Source organism: Rana temporaria, chromosome 2 (genome assembly GCF_905171775.1).
Source record: "Rana temporaria chromosome 2, aRanTem1.1, whole genome shotgun sequence".
NCBI lineage: Eukaryota > Metazoa > Chordata > Amphibia > Anura > Ranidae > Rana > Rana temporaria.
In genome coordinates, this window is record NC_053490.1 from 396,810,344 (window position 1) to 396,825,731 (window position 15,388).

At 41.3% G+C, this 15,388-nt stretch overlaps 1 protein-coding gene across 15 annotated transcripts in view; it reads left to right on the top strand.

Annotated features, from left to right (window-relative positions):
• The window catches only part of CASK (calcium/calmodulin dependent serine protein kinase), a 407,679-nt gene that overhangs the window by 92,664 nt on the left and 299,627 nt on the right, over window positions 1–15,388 (top strand). For all 15 annotated transcript variants that reach the window (XM_040338072.1, XM_040338077.1, XM_040338074.1 and 12 more), the window contains exon 3: window positions 14,188–14,293. In XM_040338072.1, coding sequence (XP_040194006.1) covers window positions 14,188–14,293 — 106 coding nt within the window. The remainder of the gene's footprint in view (window positions 1–14,187; window positions 14,294–15,388) is intronic.

Genomic DNA, 15,388 nt, shown 5'->3' on the forward strand with positions numbered 1-15,388 from the left:
AACTGTAAATGCATTTAAAGCATCGCCTATAGATAATTGTGTGCCATAAATTTAAAATTTGAATTTAAAATTTTCAGGCACATGCAGTTTTAAGGCTTCACATATTGGCCTCTATATACTCTATTATAGTACCACATCTTTTATTTTATACATTAAGTTGCAAGTATCATTTTTTTATTCTACACGGCTTCTGCTTTCAAACAATGTATAAATATGTATTTCAGATTCTTTTGCAAAAATAATTGCATAAACGTAGAAATTGTAAATAGAACATCTTTTGATGGTCCAGTAAAAAGAAATTTAAATTTGCCCTCTCATACTTGACCGCTACTAATTTAATTCTGCTTAATTCTTTCAGTACCTTGTATTTGTATTCATTGCTTGCTTACCTTTTGTCCTCCGAGTATGTAACAATGACATTTGTCAGCTGTAATGCAGTCTATTGACATCACGTCACTGTAAAATGCTTGCATGCTCTGCTGGACTAGTGCCAGTCTATTGATTCTGCCAAGTTGCATACTGCAGCCTGCACTATTTGTGTAAAGAACTTATTTTTTTTTTTTTTATACCTAAATTGCCCAGTGAATATCTATAGCATTTGTACTCTGTTTAAAAAAAAAATCAAGATGTGACCTGCAGTTGTGCCGCTGCTATCCTGAAGGGTGAAATGGTATTTTGTATAGCACTATTAAGAACCTTAAAGGTTTTGTATTTTTATAATCAAAACCTTCATATTCGGTGGGTGCATGTTTTAATGTTTTAATATTATAGGCTCTATTAGAAGTCTTTAGGCCAGGTATCACTAAATGGCAGACTGCATGCCAGTCCTATCCGTACCGTGGCTCTGCCACTTAGCAGCCTGGGGTGTCAGTTTACTGGGTGAACCCTCCTCTACCCCACATCCCTTAAAATTAAAGCTGAAAGTCTGCCGTTAAAGCACATCTTGTTTGTTTCAAATGCATTCTGGTGGTGTATAGAGCCAAAAATATTACAATTGTGTCGATCACAATATTTAGGGACCTGACTGTATGTTGCAGCCCTTTTAATTTTCAATAGACTGCCTAACACGAGGCAGTGCACCTCTACATGCATTACACGGCTCTCTGGAATTGTTGCAGGCTGCACTTGAGGCCCCTATGGCTTTTAAAGTGTGTGTTACCCTAAAGCTTAAAGGGGAGTTCCACCCACAATTTCACTTTTTAAATATAAATACCCCTGTAATACACAAGCTTCATGTAGTCTAGTAAAGTTAGTCTGTAAACTAATGTCCGTTTTGTTAGGTTGTTAGAGCATTTAGTTGGTTTATAATCTAGAAATAGACCGTGGCCATCTTAAGTGTGGGCATCATGAAGCCAGACTGTATGACTTCCTGGATTTCAGCCTTGCAGATCTCGCACATGCTCAGTGCTGCACAAGCGATGTAATAGGTTTCAGTCAGGTTTATTTTGCAAGGACTACTGGGATACATGATGCCTATCCCAGAAACCCTTGCGAATAGCCTTGTGACTTAATAGCCTAGGCTAATAAGGAGGTGGAAGTAATGAAGGACTAGGACTGAATGAAGCAACAAAATAAATAAATATTGTCCATTCTGAACACTATGAGATTAGGGCATGCAGCACAGACAAACATAAAAAAATGGGTGGAACTCCACTTTAAAGCGGTGGTTCCCCTAAAAATAAAATTTTGACATCGCATTTAGCAAATAAATTACAATTAGTATCGGCTTGTTTTATTTAAAAAATACCTCCGTACGTATCGTTTTCTATATTTGGTCCCACCGCCACTTCCGGGTACGATGCAGGCGGTGGGCGTTCCTAATTGATGGACAGGCATCCGAACGACGCATCCATCGCGTCACGAGATGCCGAAAAAAGCAAATAAAACAAGCCGATTCTAATTGTAATTTATTTGCTAAATGCGATGTCAAAAGTTTATTTTTAGGGGAACCACCCCTTTAATATTGCTAAAATATGTCTGCTGTACCATGTACTTGTAGGAGAAGGTATCCTGTTCCTTATGTATTGCTTGCTTTTATATGAAATCCCTGGTGTTCCTGTCGGTCCCTCCTGCTTTCTGATTAAAATCTGACAACACTAAGCAGGAGAACATATCGCGGTCGGTTCTCTAGCTCTGCTCCAATGAGCAGACTTGTCCAGACATGCACCCGCTGCACAGCCATTCAAAGATCAGTATGCTGCTGCTTCTCCTCCCCTCACCTCTTTTGCAGCTGAGAATAGGGTTGAGTCGAACACCCCCCCCCCCGGTTTGGTTTGCAGCACAACATGCGAACAGGCAAACATTTTGTGCGAACACCATTAAAGTCTATGGGACACGAACATGAAAACTCTAAAGTGCTAATTTTAAAGGCTAATATGCAAGTTATTGTCATAAAAAGTGTTTGGGGACCGGGGTCCTGCCCCAGGGGACATGTATCAATGCAAAAAGTTTTAAAAATGCCTGTTTTTTCAGGAGAAGAGATTTTAAGAATACTTAAAGTGAAACAATAAAAGTGAAATATTTTTTAAATTTCGTACCTGGGTGGCCTATATTTCCAATGCGCATTAGGGCGTTATACAGGCATATTTGCAGTGAAATATTTTCAGGCAAAAAAAAATTAGAATTTTAAACTGAGCTTTTTGGCCAGAAAAACACTTGACACGCATAAAAGTGGCTTTAAAAGAGAAGAATGTTTTTCGCATGGATTATTTTACTTTTTTTTTTATGTGCCCGTTCCCCTGGGTAAGGAATAAATCAGTTTCCCCTGAAGAAATAGACGAGGCTTAAACCAGAACCATACCCTTTGTAATCATTCCAGACAGACACACCAAGGACCCTTCATATTACAATGAAAATAATTAGGCTTTTGGAATTGTTCCGGTCACATCACTGTTGTTCATTTAGTGCATAAAATGACAAAGGAATAAATGGATTTTAAACCTAATTTAAACACTTCACACTTCATTTTATAAAGGTTTTTTTTTTTTTTTTTGGAAATGTTTTTTTCTCTAGATTATTATATTTTAAAACACAGTATCCCATAGGATTCAGTTTTGACAGTTTTCAACAGTTCTAACCTTTCTTTGAGAATGCTTGAGTTTTATATCATGAACTGGTAAAAATGACAGCGCAAAGCTGATTATTTCCTCTTTCGCTCCTATAGAGTCTCATGTAGGAAAATTTGTGCTGATGAGTGTTTATTATGCATAACAACCAAATTGGATAATATGGAACAACAAGTTTTTACATATGATTTACTTTTGACACACACACTAAATAAAAATAAAAAATCCTCTATCTATCTCAGATTTAAACCAAATCCTCTAAATACATTCCAGGCGTTCAAGAGAAAAGGTGCACAAAGTTTTACTGTTAAATTATAATTTTTTTGGGTGAAGTTTCCCTGCTCTTTGTGGAAACAGCGGTATCTCTGCAGAGATCTGACACGCCCCATGCTTAGTCAGAGCTTGATTTCAATCAACAGGCATCATGAGCTTTGCTGATGGTAGAACTATAGGTCTACTTGGATGTGGGCATGCCAGACCTTTGCAGAGAGACTGTCTCCACACAGACAGCAGGGGTGCTTCTCTGCACCATGCTGGCAGGGGATAAGCTTTTCTACTGAGCCTGTGGTTTTCTAAAACAAATATTTTGTAATACTTTTTGTTTTGATATGCTCAAATGTATTTAGCCAATTTAAACTGACAGTTCAGTTGGGCTGTATATGTATATACCGTACATGCACATAAGTGCTGCGGTTTCAGTATATATTTCAAGGAAGCCTTCTAGCTGAGTTTCACGAACATACTTCTGGAGATTGTTTTTCATCGTGAATGCTACAAGCTGCCACTTTCTAATACTGATGGCTGGTCGCTGAAGTTTTCTACTCAGCAGGATCTTCTGATCTATCACCTCAATGTGCTTGGCTGTCATTGTTAATGTAATAGGAATTAGATTTATAAAGATGAGAATCACCATTGCTGCAAACAGTTTGATGTGAGTGACGTCTTGTGATGCCTCTACATCAAAAGCCCTTTTTTCTCCTTATCTGTTGTTGCTTGGCTTCATGTATGCACATGGTTATCACTTTATAACATACAGGCACACAGATCTCTTTCTATTGCATAAAGTATCTGTGATTGTGTACAGAAAGTTATTTGGAGAGGCTATTTCTGTTCGCTTTGTGGAAATATGTTTTTTTTTTTTCTTTTAAAGTGTATTTTGTGCATGTACTCGAGAGAGGAGCTGGACTGCAGGAGTTGGGAGTAGGCAGGCCTCCCCCAGAGGCAATCTGCCACCTTTCTCCATGCCCCGGGTGGCAATGGTGGGTGTGTGAGGGGGTCCTCCCACACAGCCCGCCCTACCTGCTCCGCTTTGAAGCCCAACGGCGTTAGTCCTTTGCCTCTCTTTTTAGAGACCGCATGGTCAAAGTGCGTGCATGTTAACCCAATTTCGAGTGCATGTAAGTGTGGTGGTTTTTGTGGGAGGGGGGTGGACGTACTAAGCACAGGCTTACCTCGCATAGCACACCCACCGGGAACCGGGCTGAGACCACCAAACTCAATTCACATGTAGCTGAGACCGGGATCCGAACCCCTAGCTGCAGAGGTGAATGGCTTGTCAGCGCAGTGCCAATCGCGTTGAGCCACCGCACCCCGGAAATATGTTTGTAATTATACTTTAGGCCAGTGGTGGTCAACTTGATTAAAAGAGCGGGCCAAAAGTGTGGCCCCTAATATCATTAAAGAGGTCATGCATGTTAGACAGCTGGCCAGAGACGCGCCGGGTGCCTGGCCAGAGACGCGCCGGCACGGGCCGGGTGCCTGGCCAGAGACGCGCCGGCACGGGCCGGGTGCCTGGCCAGAGACGCGCCGGCACGGGGCCGGGTGCCTGGCCAGAGACGCGCCGGCACGGGGCCGGGTGCCTGGCCAGAGACGGGCCGGGTGCCTGGCCAGAGACGCGCCGGCACGGGGCCGGGTGCCTGGCCAGAGACGCGCCGGCACGGGGCCGGGTGCCTGGCCAGAGACGCGCCGGCACGGGGCCGGGTGCCTGGCCAGAGACGCGCCGGCACGGGGCCGGGTGCCTGGCCAGAGATGCGCAGGCACATTATGAGACTGCTCAAGATCCCAGTCCCTTACAGCCATTTACAAAATAGTGCTTAGAAACATAAAAAAGTGACAACAGAAAAAGACAGTAGTCTATAGTCTGCCCTTCTTGTTTTGTTAACTTTTGAGTATAGCTCTGTGTTTGTCCCAAGCAAGTTTGAAGCCCTTTACTGTTTTCTGTCTCGCTACCTCTGCTGGAAGTTTATTCCCAGCATTAACTACCCTTTCAGTAAAATGCTAAAAGTTTTGAACTTTTCTCCAGTTTGGTGTCATGTCCCTGTGTTCTTGATTGTGGTTTCATATTGAAATGCTTCCCTCCTGAACCTTATTCACCCCCTTGATGTATTTTAAAGTTCCAATCATGTCTCCTTGTCTCCTTTCCCTTCTTTCCTCAAGACTGTACATATTAAGTTCCTGAAGTGACCCCTGATGTTTTATCCCCCAGACCATTGACCATTTTTGTTACCCATCTCTGGACTCTTTTTCTTTTTTTATCAATATCTTTTTGTAAGTGAGGTCTCCAGAATTGGACACAGTATTCTAAAATGAGGTCTCACTTAAAGGGGAATCGGAACCTCCTTCCTCCTGCTGGTGACCCCTCGAGTGATGAATTCTATTCGCTTTTTCCATTGCCTGGTCACACTGTTTGCTCATTTTGTAACCATCTGAAATAAGTACCCCGAAATCCTATTCCTCTGTAGTGCTGCACCCCCAATGTTTGTACTCTCTCAGGGGATTCTTTTTCCCTAGGTCCATTATTTTACATTTGCTTCCACATTTGTGCTCCCTGCAGCCACCTTAAAAATGACTCATGCCACATTTGATATTTTGCTTGGCTAGATTCATCATAAAGTAATGGACAGCATAGGAAAAAGTAAGCTTTTGTATTAACCTATTTTAACTTCTAGAAATCAATCATGCACAAAACGGACTTTACAGAGCCCCCAAGGACTGCACGTTAAGTGCCATAGGACCCCTGGACCAGAGGTTCGGCACCAGCGCTTTAGAGTACCGATTTTAGATTTGACTAACTCATGATGGTTTGTCCATTTTATGTGGAGCACAATCGTCAACGATCAATAAGCAGTCAAATATGACGGTATTGATAACAAACTGATTTTCTTGACAGAAAATCATTAGCAGCTTATAATTAGGAAGTGCCATCAGTGTGAATGATTTTACAGACTGGTGAAAAGTCGAATCACATTGACTGTAAAATTAACAAACAAGGCTAATGGGAGAAATATTTTCCAAGAAAGTCACTAGATTATTCAAATAAAGGTGGTGGTCTTCCATAAAAATGGTGGTTTACATCGTTCACTTGTTAATTGCTATTTGTAGCTTCTTTCCCATACATTTTGAAGCAAAGCTCCAGTTATAATGTTGCGAAATGGTAGTGTGCCCATGATTGGTAATAACCATTCACATGTATACCTTTTGTGTGATGCGGTTCTGCATTTTCTGTTTCAAAATGATCAAGAAAAAAGTAGACAAATACAGGATCTGGACAATAACATGCTCATCATATGTAGACAAATACTAATTACCGGTATTTAATAAAAAAAAAACGCTGCTTATACAGGCTTTTGGCATGTTTTTTTTTTGATTAACTGCTTGTCCACCGGCGCCCGTCATATGACAGTGCAGCTCTCGTTTTGGGCGGGCGTCATATGACGTCCCCACCTTCCCGAGCCACTAGGGGGTGCGCAAGAAATAAAAACCACAGATGATCAAATACCACCAAAAGAAAGCTCCATTTGTGGGGGAAAAATGATAAACATTTCATTTGGGTACAGCGTTGCATGACTGCGCAATTCATTCAAAGTGTGACAGCTTGGGCTTGGGCAGGAAGGGGGTGAAAGTTCCCTGTATTGAGGTGGTTAATTAGATAATCACCTTAACCACTTCCATAGTGGGCAAATTCTGGCACTCCTCTCCTACATGTAAAAATCATAATTGTTTTGCTAGAAAATTACTCGGAACCCCCAAACATTATATACGTTTTTTTAAAAGGGTAAAAGTTTGTCGCCATTCCACGAGCGGACGCAATTTTGAAGCGTGACATGTTGGGTATCAATTTTCTCGGCGTAACATTATCTTTCACAATATAAAAAAAAATTGGGCTAACTTTACTGTTTTATTTTTTAAGTAAAAAAAGTGTATTTTTCCCCCCAAAAAAATCGCTTGTAAGACCGCTGCGCAAATACGGTGTGACAGAAAGTATTGCAACGACCGCCATTTTATTCTCTAGGGTGTTAGAATAAAAAATATATATAATGTTTGGGGGTTCTTATTGGCGGGGAGGAGATGGCACATTGCAACTGCTGTTTTACTTGTAATGCCAACGGTCACCTAAAGATGGCGCCAGAGCACAGAAGGATGCTTAGGCCTGCAGAACGCCGAAAAGCAGCGGCCTCAATTGCCGGCGGGCGCGGGCCTGCCGCGATCGCGCGGCGGGGGAGGTGGGGGGCGCATGGAGACACAGGATCCTGTGTCTCTGTGTGCCCCCGCCGGGCCGGTAATTGAGGCCGCGGCTTTGCGACCTTCTGCAGGCCTAAGCTTCCTTTTGTGAAGGCCGCAAAGCCGCGGCCTCAATTACCGGCGGGCGCCTAGATTAAGGCTTACCTGTAGGTGCAAGAAATATCTCCTAAACCTAGACATATAAAAAATGTGTGTTTCTAACTGTGGGGTGCTGGGACCGACTGGAGGAGACAGATTACTGTTTCTAATTACTAGGAACCGCAGATCTGTCTCTGCCCCCCTGTCAGAACAGATATTTGTGCGTTTACATACACAGATTCCCATTCTGGCTCTCTTGCTCGTGATGGCAAGTGGCTGCCATACATCATGCGCGTGCTATGGCTCTTAAAGGAGCCAACTTACCAGTACGACTATTTATGGGAACAAACTGGTTAAATAAACGGTAATAGATTTTTTATTAGTCTAAAAAACATGACACTAAAAAATGGGTATCTGTAATAATTGGTATCGGCGAGTATTTGAGAAAAAGTATTGGTATTCGTAATCGGTCTTAAAAAATAAAAAAAAACTGGTACAGGTGGTTTCCGGGTTACAAACATCTGACAAACGACCTCTACTTACAAACGGAGGGAGACATCTCCCCTTAGGTAGGGAAATTCTCTCCTGTACGCGTTATTATGGGAAAAAGGTGTCTCCACTGATGCTTTATCACCAATCTTTGTTTCCACAACAACCCAAAATTTTCCAAATCCAACTGTCATTGGGACAGAAAGTGAGATGAAATCTGAACAGGAGCACAGACCGCAAAACAAATGTACTGGGGGGTGTTAACCCTTCCCCATGTTATCCAAAAAAACTTAAAAATTATTCTTTTGACTGGAGCTACACTTTTACTTGTTTCGACTTGCAAACAAATTTAACTTAAGAAAAAACCTACAGACCCTATCTTTTATGTAACCTGGGGACCACCTGTATTGGTGCATCTCTAATGCATAGTATTGGAAAATAATGGAATAAAACAAGGCATTACCTTTTTCTAATAATTAGAAAATGTAAAGCAGGCAGCCCATAGAGTACTTGATTTTCTTTCTTTCCGCCACGGATGGAAGGAAAGCAAATCGCTCGATTCCCCCATCAACACAGAATGCGTGGGGAGGTTTCCAAGCTGGCAGAATACAATGATTACTGCTAGGAGCTATAGCCGTTGGCAGCAGTTGTGTAGAAATATGGATCGACTTTGGTACAATCAGCCTTGTCCATACAGGGATCGAAATCCAGCCGGGTCCCTGCTGAACTGGCTGAATTGTGATCCATGTATGGCTGGCTTTAGTAAGAAGTAGAAGATTTGAATGGATATCTCTATGAAGAGAACCATCGCTGCCTCTGTTCTATCAGCCCCCTCGTGGTGATAATATACAAAAATTCGAAGACCTCCCCCTATTCTCACACACACACACACACACACACATTTTTCTTTTTCCAGTTGAATCTAATTTAAAATAAAGTGTAAATTGTGTGAAAAAGTTTATTAATGGACAAATACGTTTTCAAAACTAGGATCGTTTATTTTGTTCAGATGGCTCAGGCCCCATTCAAACCTGCATTTGTATGCATTTAGAGGACATTTGTAAGGCCCGGTATGCACTAGTGTAATGCTAGACATCACATGATTCGCACCACATTGCTGTGTACATCACATGCGATATCTGTGTAATGCGATTTCCGCCATACAAACTGGCTGAAATCGCATCGCACTCGCGCCAAAATGGTGCAGGACCCTTTTTTTGGTCCGCACTGGAATCGGATCGCATGGGTATTTTCACATCTATGCGATCCGATTCCTGCACCATTTCACAGTTCGCACTGCGAACCGATTTTGGTGGTGTCTTTAACTTTACATTGACACCCACAGCCGTTCACAGATCTCAGCGTGAACCACTGTGCGATTCAGGTGCGATGCGGGACCCCGCACAGGATTAGCAGGGTTCTCGCATTGCACTAGTATGAACCGGGCCTAAAGGCACATAAATGTAATGATGCCACTCGCACTGTGTGCTTACCTGTGTTTAGGTGTGGACAGCTTAGCTGCATTTAGAATTGTGTGTCCAGGATCCAGGTAAATGCTTTAGATGTTGCTAAACACAGCTGAGCCTGCTTTTAAAGTCCGAACACCTAAACAAAGGAAAGTGATCTGGGAAGCATAAAGTTGTTTATGCTTTCCAGATAATGACTGTATCTGCAAGATTCTAAGACCTTAATTTATATTATTCTAAACCCAGCGGCAGTGTGAATAAGCCTTAGAATCTTGATTGCAGATGATGTGTCCTGTAATAGTTAGAATTTTAGATATTGGCGCACCTGTTCTTTCTTTTGCTTTGGATAAAAATGATATGAGAAAAATAGATTGGCTAGCGGGACTTTAGAGATGCCAAATCCTCCTCATGGAACAATACTGACAAATTGATGTACAATTTAATGAAACTTATTGTAAAAGTCTACAACACAAATGGACAGCACAAAATCCCCAAACAACAATATGTGTAAGTATTCCGTGCGTCCCTTGTCAAGATGGGCTAATGGCTCTATATAGTGCCACAGATGCAGCCATGGACATCCATCACATGCACCAATGCTAATACAGGAAAAAACCTTGACGCATTTCACTTGACAGCTTCTTCAGGGGTTCTCTTGGAGAGAGGGTGCACCGTAGTTGCTATAATAAAGAAAAACATGCCAATGTATAGTCATAACAATTTTAAGAAACATCACTTCAAATTATATATTATTTATACATTGTTTCAAAATGGTAACAACACTTACATTAAAGCAGTGTTTCTCAATTCCAGTCCCCAGGCCCCCCCAACAGGTCAGGTTTTCAGGATTTCCCTCAGATGAAAAGGCTGTGGTGATTACTAAGGCAGTGAAACTGATCAAATCACCTGTGCAAAATAATGGAAATCCTGAAAACCTGACTATTCCGACTGAATATCGCCATCTTGTGTTTAAAAAGGAGATGACAGGGATGAATACTTAATTTCTGTGTAACTATTGATCAAAACCTGCATGTTGCAGATTTGATCATAGAGTCTACACAAAATAATACACCTAGTACCCAAAACGGTGTCACTAACAGAGTGGCACTCCTGGATATATTTTTTATTATGTGTTATGTAACAATGTGGGTACACATTCATAAGATCCAGAACTTCACTACCTCCTCAAAACCCATGAGAAGGAAGACATGCTTTCCATAGGACATGGCCACAGTCTATAGCCTAATGGGAACTGACCCCACACCTGTCTGCACTGGATGGAAAAAATATCTTCTTAAAATATTATTACTAATATTCTTTAATTCTCGTGAATAACAAATCCCTCCCATTTTGTGGGTACACTTATAGGAATATTTTCATTCTAAAAAGAAGAGCGAAAGATCATCCAACTTAAGATAATACCAAAAATATATTGGTTATCTACAGGAAAGATTTAAAACTGGTAACCTTAAAGGGGTTGTAAAGGTTTGTTTTTATTTTCTAAGCTATTGCATTGTTGGTTCACTTACCTTTTCCTTCAGTTTCCCTTCTAAATGTTATTTTTTTTCTTTTGTCTGAACTTCTCACTTCCTGTTTCTCCTCAGTAAGCTTGCCCCCATCATCTGGCTGGGGGTTAGACAGCCAGAACAGCTTACTGAGGAGGAACAGGAAGTGAGAAATTCAGACAAAGAAAACAAAGAAAAAAAAACATTTAGAAGGGATATCGAAGGAAAAGGTAAGTGAACCAACAACACACTAGCTTAAAGCAACACTAAAGGCAAACTTTTTATTTTTTTTAAATAACAAACATGTTCTACTTACCTCTACTGTGCAGCTCGTTTCCCCGAATCTGGTCTTCTGGGATCCCTCGGCGGCTGTCTCGGCTCCTCCTCGCAAAAGCTTTCCACCTTCATGCAAGCAAGCTCGCATGGTGGAAAGCTTTTTCGAGCGCGCTCCCGTGATACAGCGGCGGGCATAGCCGCCGACTGTATCACTCGGCCCTGCCCCCCGGCGCGCCGCTTCATCCGCTGTGATTGACAGCAGCGCGAGCCAATGGCTGCGCTGCTATCAATCCGTCCAGCCTAGCCAATCAACGGCCAGGCTGGGAACCAAAGAGGATAACGTGGACGCGCGCGGGACTTTCGAGGGGTCAGGTAAGTAAAACGGGGGTTCGGGGGGGGGGGGGGGGGGGGGGCGGTACCGTCGGATGTTTTTTCACCTTTAATGCATAGGATGCATACATTTACCTTTACAACCCCTTTAAAGGAACCTATTTAGAAAATAAAAAAAGAACCTTTACAACCCCTTTAATTTAAACCCAGTGCTTTTGTAGCTTGTAAACACATCCATTGGGTCTTCAGCTGTAGGAGGCATTTGTCAATATCCCCTCCCCTGGTGAACCCCCAACATGTTCAAGAGCAAAGAATTTCACATAGTTCAGTTCGCTATTCATTATATAAGCCAATGGTGGCAGCTAATGGGCAATTCCATTTTTCCCATTTTTGTAATTTCGTATACATAATTTTTTTAGATACGTTTAAAAGGTCTTTTGGTCCTTCCTACATAGAATGCCTTGCATTGGCATTCCATGTAGTATGCCACACCCACTGTATCAGTCGATGGCTTCCTTAGGAATCCACCATTGACCATTGGCTAGTTTGATCGTTTTTGCTTTTCAAATCCAGCTACAGTAACTACACTTACTAGTATGTACCCTTTTGCTTTTGGTACCATGGGAGAGTGGAGGTTCTCTCCTGTAGGTGGCTGAGTTAGGTGATCCTTGAGGGACCTAGCCCTGCGGTAAGTTACATTGGGTTTGTCGCCTATATTTTTTTTTAATATTTGGTCATCTCGCAAGAGATGCCAATGGCGTTGAAGTATCTTTCTAAAATACTCATGACTTTGGGAAAATCCAGTAATGACCTGAGTAGGTGCATTACCCTTTGTCCTACGATGAGTATATAGAAGAGACTGACCAGTCCTTTCTTTGGTTCTGTTGAAGGCCTTTTAAAGACATTTTTTACTGTAACCTCGCCGTAAGAGGCACATTTGTAGAGCTCTAGCCTGAACCAATAAAAATTACTTAATTTTTGCCGGTCTTTAGCACTGGAATAGTAGCACTCAAAGAACAATGTGGTCTGTTTGGCTTGTCGGACCTCCGTTTGATATAGTTATAAACAGATGGTAAAATATATTTTATAGTGTTTACTATTTTTTTAACAATGATCTTATAATAGAAAAGATCATTAGCATTTTGCTAAGATTTCTATAGAGAAGAACAGGTGTGAGTTTTCTGTAATTTTTTGAGACCTAGTGACTGACTGAGCTTTAACCACTTCAGATCCTGAAGATTTGCCCCCACCCTTCATGACCAGACCATTTTTTGCAATACGGCACTGCATTACTTTAACTGACAATGCACGATTGTGAGACGCTGTACCCAAATACATTTGTCCTTTTTGCCCCACAAATAGAGCTTTCTTTTCCCACCACTAAAAAAATGTAAAAAATGTTTTATTTCATCATCAACTTATGCCAATATGTATTCTGCTACATATTTTTGGTAATAAGCGTATATTGATTGGTTTGTGCAAAAGTTATAGCGCCTGCAAACCATGGGCTATTAGATTGGAAGCTCTTCTGAACAGGGCCCTATTAATCCTTTTGTATTTTATTGTATTATAACTGTATTGTCACCCTTTTATATTGTAAAGTGCTGCGTAAACTGTTGGCGCTATATAAATCCTGTATAATAATAATTGGATATATTTATGAAATTTTAATTTTATTTTCACTAGTAATGGCGGTGATCCGCGACTTATAGTGGGACTGTGATATTGCAGCGGACAAATTGGACACCTAACTGACACTTTTGACACTTTTTTTTTGTGGGAACCAGTGACACGAATACAGTGATCAGTGCTAAAAATATGCACAGTCACTGTACTAAAGACACTGGCTGGGCAGGGGTTAACACCAGGGGCAATCCAAAGGGTTAACTGTGTGCCTAGCTGGTGTTTCAGTGTAGTGGGGGAGGTGCTTTTACAGGATCCATGCCTTTTTTTTCTGACAGAACGACAATCTGCCTTGTTTACATAGACAGACTGCCGTTATGCCTGTGTACCAAACAATTAGTGGGTGCTGGCAGACATCGCTAATAAGCTCCCACTGTGTAGATTCACAGCAGAAGGGCGCCTCCGGCGGGAAGCACACGCACCCGGAAGTGCAGGATCGGCAAGCACTCACACCTGGAAGTGCAGGATCGGCAATTGGGCGGTCACCAAAAAAATATTAAAATAATTGCTGTATCTTTTTGTTGAAAGTCAAGTACAATTCATACCGTTGAATAGAAGCACACGTTGATGGAAATAATTCTTTCAGAAAATAAAATCAGATTGTGTATTTGTTTCATATAATTTTTAGTAAATAGTTTTAGTAATCGCTATATAATGCTGTTGCTAATAATGGCAAAATGATAGTACACACACACAAGCAGCAAAGTGAGATGCTTTTCTGTAATGCTTGCCTTGCATTTCTTTTCAGTAATTGCCTTCTTTTTGTATTTACAGATTTGAAGAGAGAGGCCAGCATATGCCACATGCTGAAACATCCACACATTGTAGAGCTATTGGAAACGTACAGCTCCGATGGAATGCTCTATATGGTCTTTGAATTGTAAGTCTTTCTACTCATTTTAACTGTTGTGCTTTGGTGTGTGATGGCTTCTGCAATGGAAGCACTCTGCTTAAGGTTTATGTTCTGAGCAATAATCATGCCTATAAAATCTAATGTTTCATTATCCCTGCTGCTCCAAATAGGGCTGCCAGAGTTATGTTATCAAATGTGTAAATGTATCTCTGCTATAAAAAATATAAAGCTTAATCACTCGGTTTCCTAGCAGTTCATTAGCGCTGAATTGCATAACTGGGAAATATTTAGAATATATCCACAGAAACTATTTATTTTCTGTTGCTTTTAATACTTTTCCAGGGTCAAACAATTAGTCTTAAAATTTTGATTTCATGCCAATGGCTTTTTTCTTTACCGTGATTCTTTCACATGCACCCAATGACCGTGTTTTTTTTTTTTTGGGTAGCTTTCACTTACAGTTCAACACTAGCCTTTTTGCTCCCAATATTAATTTATTAAAAAAATTCTACTTGTAAATACTTTGAATCCTATAATCTACAGGCCAGTCATGTGATGTCATGGGTCCTTTCTCTTCTCTGCTGGAGGGAGTTTCTTATTTCTGTTCACCATGCGTTGCTCACATAATAAAGTGATTGTAAACCCTTCTATTTTCCCAGTGAAGTGACTATCCTCAGGTAATATAAGTTGTATCTGTCTATTTGAGCCCTCTCTTCTCTGCATCCATTCAAAGCACTTTGGACAGATGCAGAGAAGGCAGGGCTGCAGATACAGATACAACTTGTATCACCTAAGGATTGTAAACCCTTCTATTTTCCCAGTGAGGTGCCTATCCTCAGGTGATACAAGTTGCATCTGTCTATTTGCAGCCCTCTCTTCTCTGCATCCATTCTAAGCACTTTGGACAGATGCAGAGAAGGGAGGGCTACAGATACAACTTGTATCACCTGAGGATAGTCACTTCACTGGGAAAAAAGAAGGGTTTAATACCACTTTAATATGAGAGCAATGCGTTTTCAAGCTTGTCTGAGAGTTCAGAAAAAAAGTGGCGGATAACTAAAGTCACACTCTGCAGAGCTCATTGAGCCCTCCCTTCACACAGGAACAGAGCTGAGTCTGTCA